Source organism: Tenrec ecaudatus, chromosome 11 (assembly GCF_050624435.1).
Source record: "Tenrec ecaudatus isolate mTenEca1 chromosome 11, mTenEca1.hap1, whole genome shotgun sequence".
In the NCBI taxonomy this organism is placed as follows: Eukaryota; Metazoa; Chordata; class Mammalia; order Afrosoricida; family Tenrecidae; genus Tenrec; species Tenrec ecaudatus.
This window is the reverse complement of record NC_134540.1, coordinates 5,853,373-5,872,562: the sequence shown is the minus strand read 5'-3', so window position 1 is coordinate 5,872,562 and position 19,190 is coordinate 5,853,373. Positions and strand designations below refer to the sequence as shown.

Genomic DNA, 19,190 nt, shown 5'->3' with positions numbered 1-19,190 from the left:
GACCCCTGGATCACAGAATGGCTAACCCCCTGCATTGCAAAGTGCCCAGATGCCTGGATCCCAGCCCTTGGATCAGGGACCAGCCAGAAGCATGGCTGACCCCCTAGGAAGCTGTGCTTAGTGGGAACCCCGCTTCCAGTCCTGGAAGCTCGCAAAGCAGTAATGATGATTAGGTGTAACGGGCGGTTTGTGCAGGTGGAGAGGGATCCCATTACTGGAGGCAGCCGGCGCCCGAATGACTGACCCACTGTCTTTGGTGCCAGCGTTGTGACTCGAAGCAGAAGGAGGGCGTGTCTGAGAACAGGCTGCTGAGCTGCCGCCCCTGGCCCAGAGCCCATTGGGTCTGCCTGGCCCACAGGCCCTGGGGACCCGGCCCCCCACCATTGTTCTGTTTTGGCTTGTGCCGCAGCTTTGTTGAGCAGAACTTAAAAGTTCGGCAGCAGCAGCTCAGGTTTACGGTCTGCGCTCAAGCGGCTTTTAGGACATTTCTAGAGCTATGGGACCCATCAGTGCTTGGACTTCAATGTCACCCTCAGCCTCTCCCCGCACCCAGGCGCCAGGGGTCCACGCCCCTCTCTGTTCCGGACTGCTCATGGGGGGCGACAGTATGCGAGGTCTTCGGTGACTGACACAATGAACGGTCTCCAGCCTCATCCGTCCGCTGGCTGCGTCAAGGTGCCGCGTACCCCACTTTTCACGGCAGAGTACTACTCCAGTGCTATGCTGTAAAACATAGGCTTGTGCCACCTCGCCTGCTCAGCTGGCGGGCCCACGGGCTGCCTCCGCGCTGTAAGCTGGCTTGTGCACCTTCATGTGAGGGCGGCGTTTTGCATTTCTGAGTAGGCTTGCTCAGTCTTATGCCAGGAGCCCTGGTAGCATGGCGGTTAGCCGTTGGGCTGCAAGCTGCAAGGCCAGTGGTTCGAAACCCCCAGCCGTCGCTCCACAAGGGAGAGACGGGGCTTTCCACTCCTGGAGGGAGCAGCAGTCTCAGAGTCCCACGGGGGGTGGGCAGTTCTGCCCTGTCCTACAGGGTCGCTAGGGGTCGGCATCCACTCGGTGGCGGCAGTGAGCTCACGACAACTCGGACGGGAGGAAGAGGCTGTCTGCAGCCGCTGGAACACTCTCCAGAGGGTCCCCGAGAGCCACACTGGCCCCCGGGTTGACAGGCATCATCAGCTCGGTGGCCATGAGACACTCCTATTGTTACCTTCCCGGGTACCTTGGTCCACATGCCCTCGTAGGCTCTGAGGAAGGGTCCGGTGGCGGATGGGCTGGTGGGTTTGAACCTCTGACTCTGCAGTTAGCACCCGAGAGCTTAGCGAACCACGGTGCCCCCAGGCCATTCCCTTTTTTGATCGAAAACAAAATAAAAACTCCTCCTATCAGCACTGGATTCTGACTCATAACAGCCACGCAGGGCATGAGCAGGACCTTTCGGGACAGGGTTTGGGAGGATATAACTTATTAAGGGGGGCAGGCGCCTCATCTGCCTCCCGAGGGGCAGTTGGTAGATTGGAACCACCAACTGTGTAGTGAGCAGCCCAGCGCTCAACCAGCCGCATCATCGGGGACCTTCAGCAATGTTTTTTAAAAATCCTGGTTAGTCTTCACTAGGGACCAGCTGACGGGTGTGTTGACAGTTCCAATTCAGGTTGGAGGGGGGGAGCGTCAAGGAGCTGGTGGAGCAAAAGGACCAACAGTGATTGGAAGTCTTCACACCCCATTGAAGCCCCACTCACTTGCTTACAAGGCCGCCGGCAGACGTGTAACTTAAAGAGCTGGAGGTGAATCTTTGGACAACGTTGGTACTGACTCAGCTGTCCCCTAGCCACTGCCGCCTCCTCCAGCCCACTGTGGCCTCCGCGCCCCGGCCCCGCTCACCAGGGCCTGTAATAGGTCACCTGATTGTTGGCTCCAGATAAAACGGGTCTTTACCGAGTGCCGCCCCTAGGCTGGTGTCTGCATCTGTACCTTGTGGCCCGGAGACTTTAAAGCGCCAGCTGGGTTGGGTGGACACGATGGGACGGGAACTGAAGTATTCCTGGAACTCAGCTCCTTGCCTTGTTCCGCACAATTCCCCGAGAGTGAGTTTATGACTGGGTCGTGCGGGATCCTCTCCTTAGGCACGCCCTCTGTTTGTTCCCCTTGCCCAGTGTGTGTCAGTGGCGGGTGCTGGTGGTTTTTGTCACAGGGCCAAGTGAGGTGGAGGTGGTGGGGGGGCGGGAAAGGGGCCCAGGTTGATGGCGGTAGTGGCTGAGCAGGGACTGAGCCCAAAATCCACCCCCTTACCTTTGTGTTGTCTTTTTACTGCCGTGTCTTCTAGGTGGAAGGATGGTTCTTGTATCTAATTAACCCGTGGCCGTAATTACATTACACCCCATTGCCCGGGAGGGCCAATTAAAAGTCTCTGGTAGCGGGCCAGTCACCGTGAAGAATATGGCGCCTCTTTGGAATCAGGTGCATCAGTGCCTCCGTCTGCCCGGCTCCAGGGAGCTCATTTTACGAATTACTCTCAGGACCAGGCAGCAACACTGTCGACTTCAAAGGCTTGGTTTGAGTATGAAAGGGAATTAGACACCTCAGGGCCTTGGGGGAGGGCCGCCCTGGGGTGCTCTTGTCAGGTGCCTATGAGTTGCCTTGGCATCGGTTTCGGTATCGGTTTGGTATCGGTGTTAGGCTGGGTCGTCTAGAGAAACAGAAACATTTTATTTAAGAAGTAACTTTACATCGACAAGGCACCTTGGCCCAGTCCACGGGTCCGATGCTAGTCGGGACCCTCTTCAGGCTCCCAGAGCTGCAGGCCGATGACCATGACCAGCAAGGATGAGCAGGAAGTGGGGAGATCACAGGCCAGTGGGGGGCAGAGTCATGTGGATCTAAGGCCGGTGGGCACTGACCGCTCTCATGGTTGAGCGGCCCACATGGGACCACCCTGGGGAGACAGACACAGAGGCCCAGGGAGGTCCCCATGAGGGAGGAAAGGAAGTGGCAGAGAGGAATCCTCTCTGTTCCATCTTGTTCTCAGACAAAAGGCCACGCCCCCGAGGAGGTGTCATCAGGCTGCCACTTGATTGACAGGTTAAGCTCCGCCCCCAGCTAGACATGTCAGGTTGCTATCCTCGTTAACCACTGCACGACTCCTAATGACCCCAGACCCACGCCTCCTGCACTGTCCACACGATCACTGTCACCTTTGAACCCTTTGTTTTGACCCCTGTGTCAGCCTAGCCAGTCCAGGGTCTTAACGTTTGAGTGCCTTCTGACCTGAGGGGCTCATCTGGCCGTGCGTGAGGCCTCCAGGACCTGACAGTGCCCTCTGCTGTCCATACGGTGGTCAGCGCCCCGACCCCCACCCCCGAAGTGCACAGCCCATGTAGATCTTCTTAGTCTGTAAGCTCGGCGGAAACCTGCTCCCTCTGGGGGGCCCTGGTGGCATTGGAAATACCGGTGACACCGCCTCCAACATCACAGCAACACAGCCGCCGCCATAGGGGGACAGATGGACAGGCAGGAGGTGGCAGTGTCTTGGGGCCCACCTGTCAAGTGGGCTGTTGTGAGCATCGGGTGAGACACGCACATTGGGGGTCGGGAGAGACCCCAGCTCACGCTGTCCCCATGCGACGAAGGGGAAATGCCCCAGAGGGTCTTCTCAGGCCTCATTGGCAAGCCGCCGGCCTCTTTCTGGTGTGGCTTCCAGCATTGTCCAGAGTTACCCGAGGCAATTTAGGGTGGGGGCGGGAGGGCAGGGCTGCAGAAAGGAGCCCTGGTGGTGTAGTGGGGCAGCTCGGAACCACCAGCAGCTCTAAGGACAAAAGAGGTGCCCTCTGGGAAACCCACAGGGACAGTGCCACCCTGTCCTGCAGGGTTTCGATGAGCTGGCATCGACGTGAGGGCAGCGAGGGTGAGTTTGGGTTTGGGGCTGCACAACTCTGGGGTCACTCCCCATAGCTGCAATCCAGAGCGCTGTGCTGGAGCCACCTGCTCTGCGGTGTCTGCAGGGGCTGCCGCTGGGGCCCTCCATGGGTCCCCAGTCCACGTCATTTCTTCCCCCTCTCTCCCACCCTCCCCGTCACCCTCAGGTGCCCTTGCTGGAGGCGTGAGTGATGGAGGGGACCCGAGGGCACCCCCCCCCCACCAGAGGGCCCAGGATATGCTCCAGGAAGCCCGCCTGAATGGGGTGACTGCTGCCCTGGCCATCCACGGGCGCAGGTGCCCTTTCAACCATGGGCATTCGTGGGATTGGCTCTCGCCCTGGAGTTACCTCCTGGCCGGTCCATCAGACAGAAGCTCCGCAAACGGCTTCCTGGAGGCGGTTTGGCCGTGGACATTGGCCATTCTGTTCTGTATGGGCAGTGAGCCTCCAGCCGCTGGATGTTCTTAGGTGGAAGGAGGAGGAAATGGTTTTGGATGGCTCAGCCAGTGAGAGTCGGTGGGCGGGATGGGCGGGGGAGGAGGAGGAGGAGGAAATGGCTTTGGATGGCTCAGTCAATGGGGGGTGGGGGGAGGAGGGGGGACTGCAATTAACCGGACAGCACTCCGTAAAGCTCAAACTCTCTGCGGTGGAGTCAGTGCCCACAGCCTCATGGCGACCCTAGTGGACAGAGCGGAGCTGCTCCTGTGGGTGTCTGAGCCTGTGCCTCACCCTTTCCCCAAAGATCGCAGGCTTAAAACTCCCCTGTGGTTGACAAACAGCCCAGTTTGTAGTCAGTTGGGCCTTAGGAGGAGCCCTGGGGCGTAGTGGTGGGGCCGGCAATGGCAATAGGGAACCAGCCACCAGCGGCTCTGCGGGAGAAAGAGGAGGCTTTGTGTCTCCAAACCCTGTCCCACAGGGTCGCTGTGGGTCGGCAGCTGTGAGTCTGGTTTCATGCCACCTGGATTCCTCTCACCTCCTTCCTGCGCTGATCTAGGGAGCCAAGGAGAGGGGAGGCTTTCCCTGCGGTTCTTGACCCGGAGGCAGTCTGTAATAGAGGCAATCTTGAAAACCTTTTTTATGAGGTGGTTCCACTCAAGTCCGAACCAACCTCCAACGGAGTCATTGGAAAGGACTCTAACCCCAGCTGTACGTCAGGGACTGCCTGCACTGCTGCTGTTACTCTCTGGGGTTTTCCAGGCCCCCCCCCCCAGGCACTCCCCGAATCTCCCATCTCAGGAGCTGTGTCCAACACTCCCTGACTCTGTGGGGGCTAGGTTCCCTGGTAGGTCCGTTTCCCAGCAGCCGGGCATTCACGTGTAGTACATCGAAAGCACTTTAGTAGTTGCTGCCCCTGAGCTGCTTAACAACGAAGTTAGCAGTTCAAACCCACCAAGCCATGCCTTGGGAGGAAGATGAGGCTGTCTGCTTCCCTAAAAGTTTGGGAAACGCCAAGGGGGCAGTTCTACTCTGTCCTGCAGGGTCTCCATGGGGCGGACTCCACTCGACGGCAGTGAGCTTCGGGTCAGCATCAACTGTTTAAGGGGTCCCCGGGTGGGGTGGGGTGGATGTGTGCAAAGGGCTAACCTTCTTGACTTTCTACTCCCACCAAGAGTCGCCGTCTGGGAAGCCCGCAGGCAGTTCCACCCTGCCCCGCAGGGTGGCGGTGAGTCAGCATGGACTTTCTGACAATGAGCATGAGATTGAAAAATATCCTTGCACATGGCTACCTTGAAGCCCACAGGCCAGACTCTGGGCCATGGAGTTTGCTCTGTCTCATGGCCACCCTCTAGCACAGGGCAGGCGGGTCCCTGCAGCTCCTCCTGGGAGTAGACTGCCTCAGTTTCCTCCCACAAAGAGGCTGGTGGTTTCGAACTGCTGCCCTGTGGATAGCAGCCTGGTGTGTGCCCGCGGTGCCACCGTGGCCCCTTGGCGACAGCCAGCTGCTGTTTGAATGGGGAAACGATTGGCATCGCTGTGGCATGTTTTGGTGTGATGACGGGACTCCTGGGTTCACGTTTGCTGAGCGCCGTTTTCAGCCCCCTCCCCAGCTCCTGGCGGACACGGTGGAAACAGAGAGGTTAAGGAAGGGTAGGCCATGACCCCCGCAGTCCGAGAGGTTCCCCCTGGGGCGTATCGGCGAGGATGTTTTCATCCCTTCTGGAACATCGGGCCACTCTGCCGGGCATGGCGGAGGGGGCGGGGCAGGGCCCGTTTCTAGAACAATCCGTGGTTTCTCTTGAAGCCACTGGGCTCAGCTGGTGTTGAGGGCAGGTGTCCGCTCAGCTAGCCCAGGAGAACCACGCTGCAGGACGGTGGCCCTCACCCCTGGGTGCTGACCCCGACTTTCCTACGGTGTCCCGTTTGGGAACGTGCAAGTCCACCTGTGGGAGTGGGACCTCTGGCTTGGGGGCCAGCCAGCTGACCCGGGGTCCCACTTCTGAGCTACGCCAGCCTCGGCCCCCAGCAGTCCTGGTGTGGTGGGACTCTGCCCACAAGACTCCCTGTGTCTTCTGGTGGTGTCACAGTTGGGGGTTGGGTGCTGTCTTAACAGCCCCCGGCGTGGAGGCCCTGAAGCCCAGAGAGACAGCGCCTAATGCCTCTTCCTTGCCTTTTAGGAGCCTGACGCCGCCTTCGCTCTCCTGAGACATCTTCCGGGGACAAGTCCCTACCTCACACACCAGGTATGGGCCTCACAGCAACCCCTCCCCCAGACAGGTGTTGGCTGTTTGGACCTGCGGGCTCCTGCCGTCTGTTGACGACAAGGTGAACGGGTGACTTGTTAAGTCTCCTTCTTAAAACTCGCCCGACCTTCTCAAACTTGGCAGGCATCTCTGAGACCCATATGTGGCCGCAGTGCTTCCTACAAGTCCAGCCCGCCTTTTCCGGGCTCTCCTTCCCGATGGCTTTCGTGTCGGTTAACAGGGCACATTCACAGATGGCACGGTGCCCACGATCCCACGCATACTGTCCCCTTGGAACCTCTGCCTCTGGCCTCTTTCCATCGGGTCTTTAAAGGCACTGTAGACATCTGCTTCGCTGTCCCCACAAGTGCAATCCGGTGACACTGGCGGCCACCTTCAAGGCCTGCAGCCACCCCCAGCCCTCCTCTCGTGAGTGGTTCTTCAACCTCCCCTGCCCCCCGCGCCCCCTAAGCTTCCTCGCTAACTTCCCAGGCCGCTAGGATAAGTTTGAGCCCATGTGGAGCGTTCTTAAGAGAGCCTTCCGTGCGGGGCAGACGTGACTTTCCCAGGAGACTCCAGGGGGTGATTTCGGTGTCGGGGCCGGAGATGATTTCAGGGCAACAGGTGGAGGAACCGTCCAGCCTCCAGGGCTCCACAGGTTGCTGATCGGTTGATGTTCTCAGAAGCAGGTGGCCAGGCCTTTCTTGTGAAGAACTTCTGGGGTGGATTTGACCCCCCAACCTTCCAGATACATGCCTGAGAGTCTTTTCTGCGGGCCCAGGGCCTCCAGGGTCCTCCAGTTCTTCTGTTGGTCTCGGTGTAAAGGGGAGTTGGTTTAAAAAGAGTGGGGGGCTTCCTCTGTTGAAATGATTGACAGGACTGCCGGCTTCCTGCGTGGGCTCTTCCACGGTTAAGGCCGTGCATCTTTGTCAAGGTCAAGGTGATAAGTGTCGCTCAGGTGTGTCTGTAAAGAGCCTCTTCCAGCTGCCCGCTGGTTCTTAACAGTCCTTTGGGGGCCTTTGGTTCCCAAGAATCCTGACAGGCCTGCTAGGCTAAGTATGCACGCCAGTGCAGACCCAGCGGCCCGCCCCCAGCCCTCCTCCAGAGGATACTGGGTTGTGGAGCCGGGGGCCTCGGATAGCGAGGGTCACCTCAAGCAGGCTGCCCCCAAGTAAGAACCAAAGGGTGGTCAAGAGGCTCCCCCAAAGGTGCTGGCAGCGCTGGCCGGTGCACTTTCTTCCCCCGAGGTGCCCTGCCAGGAAAATGAGCTCCTTGGCATGGGGTGCGGGGACCCCCCACTTCCCACCCCATGGTGCCGCCACCCGAGTGGGCCTCGCTGCCCTCATCCTCTCTCCTCCTCCCCCAGAGGTCTTGTGTGGCAATGCTGTGGGGACAGGGCATAGTTCGCTACGGACAGCTGTCTTGCTGACTCCGTGGGATGCATCTCTGCGGCTGGTAGACTGCTCTAGAGCACTTTCCCCATGGCCCCTCGAGCAGCCCTGGAGCCCCCAGGCCCCCCCGCCACTGAGCTCATCCAACCTCCTGGGTTCCTCTGTCTGCCTCTGGCCTCCAGTCTTGTCCTTGAGCCCACACCCTCCCCTGGCCTGTGGCCACGCAGCCAGGTGCCTGTTTTTCTCTGGCTCAGGTCTCACTGGTCACCCTCTCGATCGCCTAGACCCGTCTGCTACCACCAGCCGGACCCACAGGGTCTACGGGAGCCAGGTCGACTCCCGGGCCGTGGGCTTTGGGCTTTTCCTTTCTGGTCACTGTAACGGGATCGGCCACATTTTTCTCTTGGGCAGCGGTGGGTGGGTCAGACGATGTCCCCCTTTTGGTTATCAGCTGCGTGCTTGACCATTGTGCCCGCAGGGCGCCTTTCTGGTGGGTGAGGCTCGTGGAGGGGAGAGTGAGACAGTGGCCCCGGGGGCCCAGGCGAGGATCCTGTGGACGGCCTGGCCATCTGGTTTCCTTGCCACACTACAAGTGCTTCCGGGGGGCGGGGTAGGGTGGGGACAAATGGGACCTGGGGGTTGTGGTGCCAAGGAAATGCGATTTTGACAGGGGCGGGGACCCACACAGGACAGGGCATTTCCTGCCCCGGGGCTGGCAGGCGTGACAGTGGGTTTGACAGATGCCAGCGACAGACACGCCTCTCAGATAATTCCCATGGCAACTGTGGGCATGGGCCTGACGTCAATGACTGTCTAGGTGCTCTGAGGAGAATAGGGTGTGAGATCCTTGGTTTCCTGGGACAGCTCAGAGGTATTCCTTATTTCCATGTCATTTCTGGGAAGTTCCCAGGATGCCCATATGGACTCGCTGGGGTGGGTTAGGGGGGCGGATTCTGTCTGGGTCTTTCTTGTGGAGGGCCTCCTGCCCTTTGCCCACCTCCCTTGCGGACAAGCTTCTGTCAGAGAGGTTCCCGGTCACTCAGGAGCAACACACTCCTTGTAGCATGAAACCCGCCCAGGGTGGCCCAGGAGGCGGTTCTCCTCTGTCCGTAGGGGCTGACCACCGCCGCCTGTCCCCTTCCTGTCTGCTCTCCGTCTTGTCCAGCCTGTCTCTTGTACCCATTGGAGAGTTCGGGCAGCTGTTTCCCAGCCCCCCCGCTGGAAGGCGGCCCCAGAGGACAGGATGACCTGCTGTGTGCTCCTGCACCTGGGCCCCTGACATCCGGGGTAGGGAAGCCTGCTCTGAGGTCACCTCCCATGACGCAGGAAGTCTACTGGTCTCCACGCCCTGGCCACTCACACCTCATCCCCCTTTCCCGCCTCATTAGACTCTCGTCAGCGCTCCCCCAGCCCCCACTGTGCAGCTTCACCCACGCCTTCTGGTCCACTGTGCCTCCTAGTGGCCCCGTGTTCTGTTTTCGGGAATCTGCATAAGAGAGGAGCCGCGTCTCTCCCGAGAAGCAGCGAATGGGCTTGAACCTGCTGACCCACAGCATCACCAGATCTCCTCATTCCTCATCAGCTCAGCAGACCAGACCCACCACCAAGGGGTCCATCCTGACCCCCAACTTCCCCGTCTGACAGGGGAGAGCCGCCCCTGAGGGATTCCCAGACGAATGCTTTACAAGAGCAAAAAGCTCCTCTTTCGCCTTCAGAGGGGCCGGTGGGTCTGAACTGCCGCCCATGAGGCTAGCAGCCTGGTTCTTCACCCACTGTGTCTCCAGGGCTGCTCCTGCCCCACTCCAGGCATGTCCAGCATCCCCAGGCATGTCCTCCCCACTTCCTCCTCACCTCGCTAGGCAGTGATATCATTTCCCACCCAGCTGCCAGGCTCCGGGGGAGGTCAGGAGTCAGTGCCCCCCTCCCGGTCCCCAGCCCCGGGCTGTGACCTGGTGTGACACTTGGCTCTCTTGGCCGGTTATGACTGATGGCCCGTGTTCCCCCTTCTGGCTAGAAGTGCCCATGTTTTTAGGCTTCTCCTCCTAGCCACCAGACAGCACACGTCCAGGGCTGCCCAGACCCCACCCGGCGGCACCCACAGAGCCAAGCTCAGAGCGAGCAGTTCCGGTGGACATGATCTCAGGCCACCGAGGCTGCCCGGAGTAGCCCTGGTGGTTCAGTGGGTTCCCAGCTCCGCTGTTAACCACAAGGTCAGCAGTTTGAATCCCCCACCCGCTTGGTGGGAAAGATGAAGCTCTCTGTTCCCGTAAAGAGATGTGGTCTCAGAGACTCAGGGGGCCACTTTCCCCTGTAACGACAGTCGGAATCCACTGGATGGCAGGGAGTTTGGTTTCTGGTTTTCCCTTTGGGAAATGAAGGGGCCCGGGGGCCATGTGGGTTAAGCATTTGGCTACTGGCCACAGGGAGAAAGAGGAGGCTGTCTGTCCCTCTGCAGAATGTCAGTCTCAGAAACCCTAGGAAGGGTCGCCGTGAGTCAGAAATGATGGGATGGCAGCAAGTTATTTATTTTTGGCAGGGGCGGGGACACTCACTCTGAAATGGCTCGTTAGCTGGGGCTTGTTAACCAGGGTGGTGGGCGGCGGGCAGCCGTGTCCATGCCCTCCCTCTCTCCTCTGCCACAGGATGGGGTGCCAAATGCTGCTGGGCCTCGGCCACCAGATGCTGCGCCGGAAGGTGGTGGACTGCAGCCGGGACGAGGGCCGCCTATCTCGCTGCCTCAACACCTTCGACCTGGTGGCCCTGGGCGTGGGCAGCACGCTGGGCGCCGGCGTCTACGTGCTGGCAGGGGCCGTGGCCCGTCAGGACGCCGGCCCCGCCATCGTCCTCTCCTTCCTCATTGCTGCTCTGGCCTCCGTGCTGGCCGGCCTGTGCTACGGGGAGTTTGGCGCCCGGGTTCCCAAGACTGGCTCGGCCTACCTCTATAGCTATGTGACAGTGGGCGAGCTCTGGGCCTTCATCACCGGCTGGAACCTGATCCTGTCCTACATCATCGGTGAGTCTCTCTGTCCCCATCCCTGTGGCCTGTGCAGTGCAGGCCCCCAGCTGCTAACCCCAGGGCTGACAGTTCTGGTCGGCCCCGAGGCACCTGGAAGAAAGGCCAGACGGTCTATGGCCCTGAATCCCCCCTTGCCAGTTGTGATGTCATGTGCCCAGGCCCTCCCCTCACCAGCCATGGGTGACCACAGCTGGTGGATGGCTTGGCTTCCGCTCTCCCTCTGATCGAGTAGGAACTTGGCCTGGCCAGCAGGGCTGGGTGGTTTCGAACTGCTGACCTCCTGGACATTGAAGCTGGGCTTTGGGACATGTAGGACAGAGGTTCAGGACCTCTGTCGAAAGGGAGTCGCCAGAACCTGGGACATTTCCAGAGGCGACCCGAAGCTCCTCTGAGTCTGGGGACCCACGGTTCCGTCCCTCACGTTGGGATATTCAGACTATTCTGTTAGGGTGAAGACGGTCACTTACTTTATAGCTGAGTCGTTTGTTGGCCATTGGAGCCCACCAGCTGCTGTGTATGTAGGGGGAAGTGTGGCTGTGGTCAGTGGTCTGGCCCACGCTCACAGAGGACTGAACCAAGGAGGATGCCTGCCGGTGACTTCAGGGAGAGCGTTTCTGGCGGAGCGAACCACAGCGTAAACACTGACGGCAGTCTGATTTTAGTTGGTGTTCATTGCCCTGTATTTGCGAGCCGCGGTGGCCTAGCGGGCTGTGTCTTGTGGGCGGCAGTTCAAAACCACCAGCCGCTGCGAGGGAGAAAGCCGAGGCTTTCTGCTGCTGTAAAGAGGGGCTGTCTGGAGACCCAGGGGGGCTGTTCCACCCTGTCCTGTAGGGTCGCTATGAGTCGGCCTTGACTGGATGGCAGCAGGGTCCTGGATTCTCAGAGGGCAGGCGGGCATCCCTGTGGTCGGTCAGCACTGAGCTTGATGGCAGACATACACACACACCCAGGACTGTCCTCGGGCGCCCTGTGGATCCTGGATCCTGTCCGTGTTCCGACAGGCACGTCGAGCGTGGCCAGGGCCTGGAGCGCGACGTTTGACGAGCTGATCGGCAGGCCCATTGGGGAGTTCTCCCGGAAGCACATGGCCCTCAACGTCCCCGGGGTGCTGGCCGAAAACCCTGACATATTTGCTGTCATCATCATCCTCATTTTAACAGGTACAGGGAGGGGAAGTTGGGGGTGGGGCGCGGGCCCCGGGTGAATGTTTCTTTTCTTTTTGAAGAAGCCTTTTGGAATTTAAGAAGTTCTCATCTGAATGGGTTCCCATTTGATCCGTGTTTTCTTCTGTTGTTTCTGCTTTGAGTGCCCGATGTGAGAATCCGTGCCAATTTGGTCTCCCAGCACTGCCCCTACCTTCTGAGATTTAATGGCTTTAATTCCTACATTCAAGTCCCTGATTCCCTCGAATCCCTTGTCCTGTATACGGTGTGAGGTAGGGCCCAGCCTCGTTCCTTTGGGCATTTCTCATGGAGGGAGCATGTGTTCCTGCTTGCTGGCCCAGGTGGAGGAGCTTCCTTTCTGTGGACAGGAGACTGTCACGGTCCTCACCTGTGATCTGTGGTGCCCCTCAGGTGGTGTCCCCAACTCCAGAGAGGTTCTGGAAGGCCAGCTTGGGGGTAGCTCTGGCTAATGCACCATAGATGGGTTGGTTTGCTTCTGCTTTTAGAAAACGAATTGACGCAGCCGCCGGGTCCAGGGAACCTGGTCCCAGTGTGCTCCCCAGAGGCCAGGGTCGTGAGGCTTGTCTCCTGTGTCTTGGACATGTTATCCCAAGAGACCAGCCTTTGGAGCCAATAGGACAGGAGAGGGAGTGGGGCACAGGTGTCATGTGATGGGCCTTATGTGGAAGCCCAGTCTGCTGGGCACCCCCAGAGTGGAGGGAGAGCGGAGACATCCCAGTACCCAGCATGAGGGTGGCATGAGTAGATCAACCCTCGGGGGTGGAGACTGGTGACTCCAGTCCGCAGGGCATCGTGTGATGTCCCGATGGGCGAGTCTGAAGGAGGGGGGTGTTGTAGCCTTTGAGGTGCGTGAAGGATCTGTCAGCAAACAACACGGGATGGGGACACTTGTCAGGGGCAGGTGCTGTCTGAGGTTCACAGGGCCACACCTGGTCAAGCAGGCAGAGGGGCAGGCCCTTGACTAGATGGACATTCGTTCCATGGCTTCAGTTCTGGACTCCACGGACAACCACTTTGAGGGAGACTGCAGCACCTGACGGGGCGGGGGTTCGTGCCGCTGTGCACAGGTTTCTGTGAGCCGGAACTGACCTTGACGGCACCTCCCAGGTGAGAGCCGAGAGCCTCTTGCTCGGTGAGGGCGGAGGGTCAGAGCAAACCCCTGGAGGAGACGGACTCCTGACCCACACGCTGGGATTGCCTGCGAGATAGAGCAGGACCTGGCGGGGCTTCCTTCCGTTGTTGACGGCTGGGCTTCAGTGACTGATGCGTCTAACCCTGTCTTCCCTGCCCACCTCTCCAGGTCTCCTGACTTTCGGGGTGAAGGAGTCAGCCATGGTCAACAAGGTGTTCACCTGCGTCAACGTGCTGGTCCTGGGCTTCATCATAGTCTCAGGGTTCATCTTGGCCAAGGACTCCGTCCAAAACTGGCAGCTGCCCGCAGAGGGGCTCCGCAACGTGTCCGACTACCCCTGCCTCCAAAAGTACGTGAGCTCCCCCTTTCAGGGTGACCAACGGGACGGCACCTGGCTTCTTCTCCTCCCCCACCCCACCCCCAAATCAAAACTTTGTTGTTGTTGTTGTCACTGCTTGCAGTGGGAGCAGCTCCCAGATGCCCTGGGCCTGGCTTTGTTTGATGTCCCCACCTTTGTTTCCCAGAACTGGCCGGGCTGCATGCCCGGTGACAGTAACAAGGGCGTTAAGTGGAGCCAGGTCCCGGCCCACCTCCAGGGTGGCCACCTTGTCCCCAGTCACTATCACGCACCTGAGTCATAACCGCACAGTTTTGTCTCGAGGGGGAAAATAAAGCCTTCCTGGGCCATTCCACGGCCGCCGTCACGTGATCCCCACCCCTCATCTTAGATAAAGGGCAGGTGTGAAGGATCCCAGCCAACGATCCAGACTCACAGCCCTTGAGTCACTTCCCACTTGCAGGGACCCAATGAGACAGAGTAGAGCCACACCTTCGGGTTTCGAGGGGGAGCGGGCAGCCTCCTCTCTCTCCCGAGGAGCGACTGGTGGGTCTGAACTACTGACCTGGTGGTCTGATGCATAACCCATCGTGCCACCAGGCCTCTGTTAGCATCCTGGCAGAAAGACTTCATCCCCCTTCCCTGCTGCCTCCTACCGTGTGTGTTAATGGAGCAGCAGGTGGGTTTGAACCGCCAGCCTCAGCACCTCACCTACCAGGGCGCCTCTGTTTTAAAGAAGGGCTCCTTCATTGGTGGCATGGTGACTTTAAACACTGGGCTTGTAGCCGCACGTGGGCAGTTCACACCCACCAGCCGCTCCCTGGGAGAAAGAGGAGGCTGTCTGCTCCCACGTAGGTGTGTGGTCTCAGACCATGTGGATGGGGCTGCTTTGTTCCGGAGGGTCGCCAGGAGTGGCGGGTCTCTTGTGGTCAGATAACTGATGAGGAGCCCCCGTGACCCCGAGGTCCAACCCCCAACTAGTCTCAGAAAGGTTGGTGGGGCAGAGCACCCTCCCCACCCCGGCCTGCAGGAGGTCGGCGAGGTGGTCAGCTCACCCACAGGGTGGCTGCCCAGGGCCCCTTACTCCGTGCTGCCAGGCCTGCTCCCACCTGGCACTTACTGTGGTGGGCTCACCGAGTCTGAGCCCACTTGGTGACCGTCTCTGAAACTGAGCGGAAATAAACTTCCATCTGCCGAAGCCAACCCCTCCCGAGTGGTGGTGTTCCCATGACGGCAGTGCTCCGTTAAACCGAGGCCCTCGTTAAAGCAGAGGGTCTGAGAGAAAGACCCCCCACTCCGAGGAGGTGGATCAGCACAGTGGCTCCCATCACAAACGGGCTCAGGCCTAAGGACGATTGTCAGGAGGGGCAGTGTCTCATTCTGCTGTGCTGGTGGGGTGCAGGTGGGGGAGGTGCTGCTCCACAGCACTACCAGGGACACCACGGTCGAGAGGTCTGACCTGCCCTGGCTCACTTATGGGAGAAATGGATGAAAAGATAGGTGATGGTCCCACAAGTTTTTTTTTTAATATAAATAATTTTATTGGGGCTCTTACAGATCTTCTAACTATCCGTTTATCCGTTGTACCAAGCCTACTTGTACATCCGTGGCCGTCATTTTTCTAAACATTTGCTTTGCATTTGAGCCCCCTTGGTGTCAGCTCCTCTTTTACCCCTCCCTCGTGAACCCTTGATAAATGATAGGTCATTACTATCTTTCCACATCTTACACCCTCCGCTGCCTCCCTTCACCCACGTTCCTATTGTCTGTCCCCCTGGGGGGGTTTGTCATACATCCATCGTTGCTATTGGTTCCCCCTTTCTCCCCCTGTCCTCGTGATGTCACTGTTCCCACTACTATTTCAGAGGGGTTTATCTGCCCTGGCTTGTGTGTGTCAAAAGCTTTTATCTGAACCGATGTGTGTACATGCTCTGGTCTAGCCCGGTCTGTAAGGTAGAACTGGGGTCATGATAGTGGGGCGGGTGGGGAGGGAGGAAGCATTAAAGAACCAGAGGAATGTTGTATGTTTCATCGGTGCTCTGCTGCACCCTGGCTGCCTTGTCTTTTCCTTGTGACCCTTCTGCGAGGAGATGTCCAATTGTCTACCCATGGGCTTCGGGTCTCACTCTGACCCCCTCCTTCACACCAATATCATTGTTTCTTCTTGATCTTCTGGTACCCGGTCCCGTCAGCACCTCGCCATCCACAGGCTGGAGTGCTTCTTCCATGTGGGCTTTGTTCCTTCTCTGCTACATTGCTGCTCATTTACCTTCAGGCCTTTAAGACCCCACGCCTTTAAGGCCGCTAAGCGAAAGATCAGCGGTTCAAGCCCACCCGCCGCCCCCAGGGAAGAAGACGAGACTGTTCTGTTCCCTTGTGCAGGTTTCCGGCCCAGGAAACCCTTCGGGGGCTGAGTCCACACCGGCTCTGTGATGACGGGTCTCATTTCTGTTTGATCTTAGAGAACAAGGCAGAGGGTCCTTGCAGACAGGCAGGTGGCTTGCTGGGTGGGGTGGCCGTAGGGTCCCTCTGCTCCGGCCGGCCGATGTGGGGAGTGTTGCTGCTGCGAACTGCATAGCTGAGCACATGCCGCCCTGTCTGATGGCAGCTCTCCCATCTGTCCCCAGCGGCACCAGGGAAAAGGGGAGGCCAGATGCTGGCGGCTTCATGCCCTTCGGGCTGTCGGGGGTGCTGTCGGGGGCTGCGACCTGCTTCTACGCCTTCGTGGGCTTTGACTGTATCGCCACCACAGGTACTGCCCGCCACACCTCTGGGGCCCTGCGCTCTGCAGACAGCCAGGGTGGGGGTGGGGGAGGCTCAGGTCCCTCCCCTTGCCACTCTCAGCTCCCCGGCCCGCTGCCACCTTGCCTCCTCCTCCAGGGGACCCCTCTTTGGGGACAGCCAGAGGAGGCCGGGCTGTGGGTGGGCTTGGGGGCTCTTTGCTGTCTTCATGCAGGGGCATGGCATTCCTGTGGCAGCCCTCCTCAGGACCACGGTGCCCTGCTCCCCCCCCCCCCCCAGGTGAAGAAGTCAAGAACCCCCAGAAGGCCATCCCGGTGGGCATTGTGGCCTCCCTCCTCATCTGCTTCGTGGCCTACTTCGGCGTGTCAGCCGCCCTCACGCTAATGATGCCCTACTTCTGCCTGGACAAGGACAGCCCCCTGCCCGGCGCCTTCAAGCACGTGGGCTGGGAGGGCGCCAAGTACGCTGTGGCCGTGGGCTCCCTCTGCGCCTTGTCCACCAGGTGAGACAGGACCCCTGGTCTTGGTCCCCACTGAGAGCCCAGGGCCCCAGCTGGGTGACCAAGGGGGCTTCTCCCCCTGCCTCGCTCTCAGTCAACCTCAGGGTTTCACTTTCAGCGGGCGGTTTGGCCCGAAGAACCCGAGGCCCACTCTCCCGAGGGCCAGCTGCCATACAGTGGCCCTTGGTTTGGCTGCGGAGCCCAGGGGCTTCTTGGGAAAAGAGTGAAAGCCAGAAGCCTGTGCAAGCAGCTATCACAGAGGACTACCTGCTCGTTGATGGGAGGGGGGGGATTCAGTGAATACACAGTGCCCCTTCCTTAGCCACTGCGACCGCATCGGGTCTAATGCTAGTTTTTTCACCCTGTCCCTGTCTGTGAACACGGCCCACGCCCATCGCGCCCCTCTGTGGCTGACTCGGGACACACCTCCTCGGAGGGGCGTCGTCCCCGCGAGGGCGTGAGGTGCCTTCCTTCTGACATGCCCCCTCTTCCGCGTTCCTCTCCCGCTCCAGCCTGCTGGGGTCCATGTTCCCCATGCCTCGGGTCATTTATGCCATGGCCGAAGACGGGCTCCTCTTTAAGTTTCTGGCCAAAATCAACGAGAGGACCAAAACACCCATCACCGCAACGGTCGTCTCCGGAGCCATCGCCGGTAAGAGGGGGAATGGTTTCTGCGCCCCGGGTCGTCTGTTTGGTTTCTCTCTTCCGACACATGCTGCATACACCTGGAGCCTGGTTTGTGGAGCGGGAGCTGCCGTTTTGTTCAAAGATGGAGGCGGGCGGGCCTCTCCCCAGTGTGAACCGTCCCTGTCCTCCCACCTGCCCGCCCTCTGAGCCACCACCTGTGGGCGCTTCCCCAAGGAGACTCTGGCAGGGCGGGGTGAATGCCCGGCTGAAAAACAATCCCGTGCAAAAACAAGGAACCAAAGCACACCCCACTGCCATCAAGTACATTCCAACTCATAGGGACCCGACAAAAGTCGCTGGCAAACCAGGGTCCCCAGGGGACACCGAGGGTGTTCTTGACCCTGCTGTTGTCCTTGTTATCACCAGGACCTGCATTCAGGAGCAGGCCCCGTGGCCACGTAGGGTAGGCTTTGGGGCTACTCACCATGGGGTCAGCTGGTTTGAAGCCACCAGCCACTCCTTGGTGGAATGTTGAGGCTGCCCGCTCCCTGAAGAGTTGAGCGTTGGAGGCCTCTGGGAGAAGTGCTGGGAGTTGGAATTGGCTCGGCACTGTGGCCTGTGTTTGGTGGAATGGCCTCAGAGCCAAAGTGTTTTCATTGCTCACAGATCCACAATAGCTACCCTGGTGGTGCAGAAGTGCAGGGATGACCCCGTGGGCCCAGGGGTGCACATGACTCTGAGTCAGCATGGTACAGGTCGGGAGTGCCTCGTTCGGAACGTAGGCTGTCGTGAACTTGGGCTAGTCCACACTAGTTTCTCCATCTGGAATGCAGAAATGGACTCCAAATTCCCATTGGGATGAGTAATGTGCATTCTGTAGAGAGGTCCCTCTGGATGAAACCCCGGGGCTCCCTGGCCCCAGGGGTGGGAGGTGGGGTGTAGAGTGTGGGGTGGTTCCGGCCGGGAGCCTTGCAGAAGGGCCACCCAGCCGCCCTGACATCGGCCTGTTCCTCTCCAGCGGTGATGGCCTTCCTCTTCGACCTGAAGGACCTGGTGGACCTCATGTCCATCGGGACGCTGCTGGCCTACTCTCTGGTGGCCGCCTGCGTGCTGGTCTTACGGTACGTGTGTGTCCAAGGAGTTCTGGGATGGAAGTGCCCCTGCCCTTGCCCTGCCACTGCCCCAGGCAAGGCTCTGGGCTGTTCAGCTTCCCGTCTGCTCCCGGAAAGACTGGCAGCCTCCTCGGAAACCCCAGGGGGCAGTTCTACTCTGTCCTACAGGGTTGCTGAGCCCTGGACTAGATGGCAGTGTGTGTGTGTGTGTGTGTGTGTGTGTGTGCGCCGTAGCCCTGCTCCCCCATGAGAAAGTAAGTACTTGTGCAGGGATCGCCAAGGCGCCCTGGTTTTCCCAGCTGGGTGACTCAAGAGGGCCCTGCTCGTGGTGGGCACGGCACTCAGGCCCCTCACTTCAGAAGGAACACTGATCCAGATTCCGGCCCATTCTTTCCCAACCTCCCCACCCCACACCCCCACTCTCAGCCCAGTTTAAACCAAGGAAACTTAATTGCTTTTCTGAAAACGAGAGGGCCCGGTTGAATCTGGCTCCCTGCAGAAAGTAGGGTGCCCCAGGCCTGCCTCCCATGTTTGCCTGGAGTCCTAGCTCCCAGCA

At 59.5% G+C, this 19,190-nt stretch overlaps 1 protein-coding gene across 1 annotated transcript in view; it reads left to right on the top strand.

Moving 5' to 3' along the window:
* The window catches only part of SLC7A1 (solute carrier family 7 member 1), a 53,432-nt gene that overhangs the window by 28,660 nt on the left and 5,582 nt on the right, over positions 1 to 19,190 (top strand). Inside the window, exons 2-9 of the mRNA XM_075562810.1 lie at positions 6,529 to 6,594; positions 10,628 to 10,998; positions 12,003 to 12,161; positions 13,486 to 13,666; positions 16,282 to 16,406; positions 16,676 to 16,898; positions 17,408 to 17,547; positions 18,541 to 18,643. Of these exons, the coding sequence (XP_075418925.1) occupies positions 10,629 to 10,998; positions 12,003 to 12,161; positions 13,486 to 13,666; positions 16,282 to 16,406; positions 16,676 to 16,898; positions 17,408 to 17,547; positions 18,541 to 18,643 (1,301 nt within the window). The 5' untranslated portion in view covers positions 6,529 to 6,594; position 10,628. The remainder of the gene's footprint in view (positions 1 to 6,528; positions 6,595 to 10,627; positions 10,999 to 12,002; positions 12,162 to 13,485; positions 13,667 to 16,281; positions 16,407 to 16,675; positions 16,899 to 17,407; positions 17,548 to 18,540; positions 18,644 to 19,190) is intronic.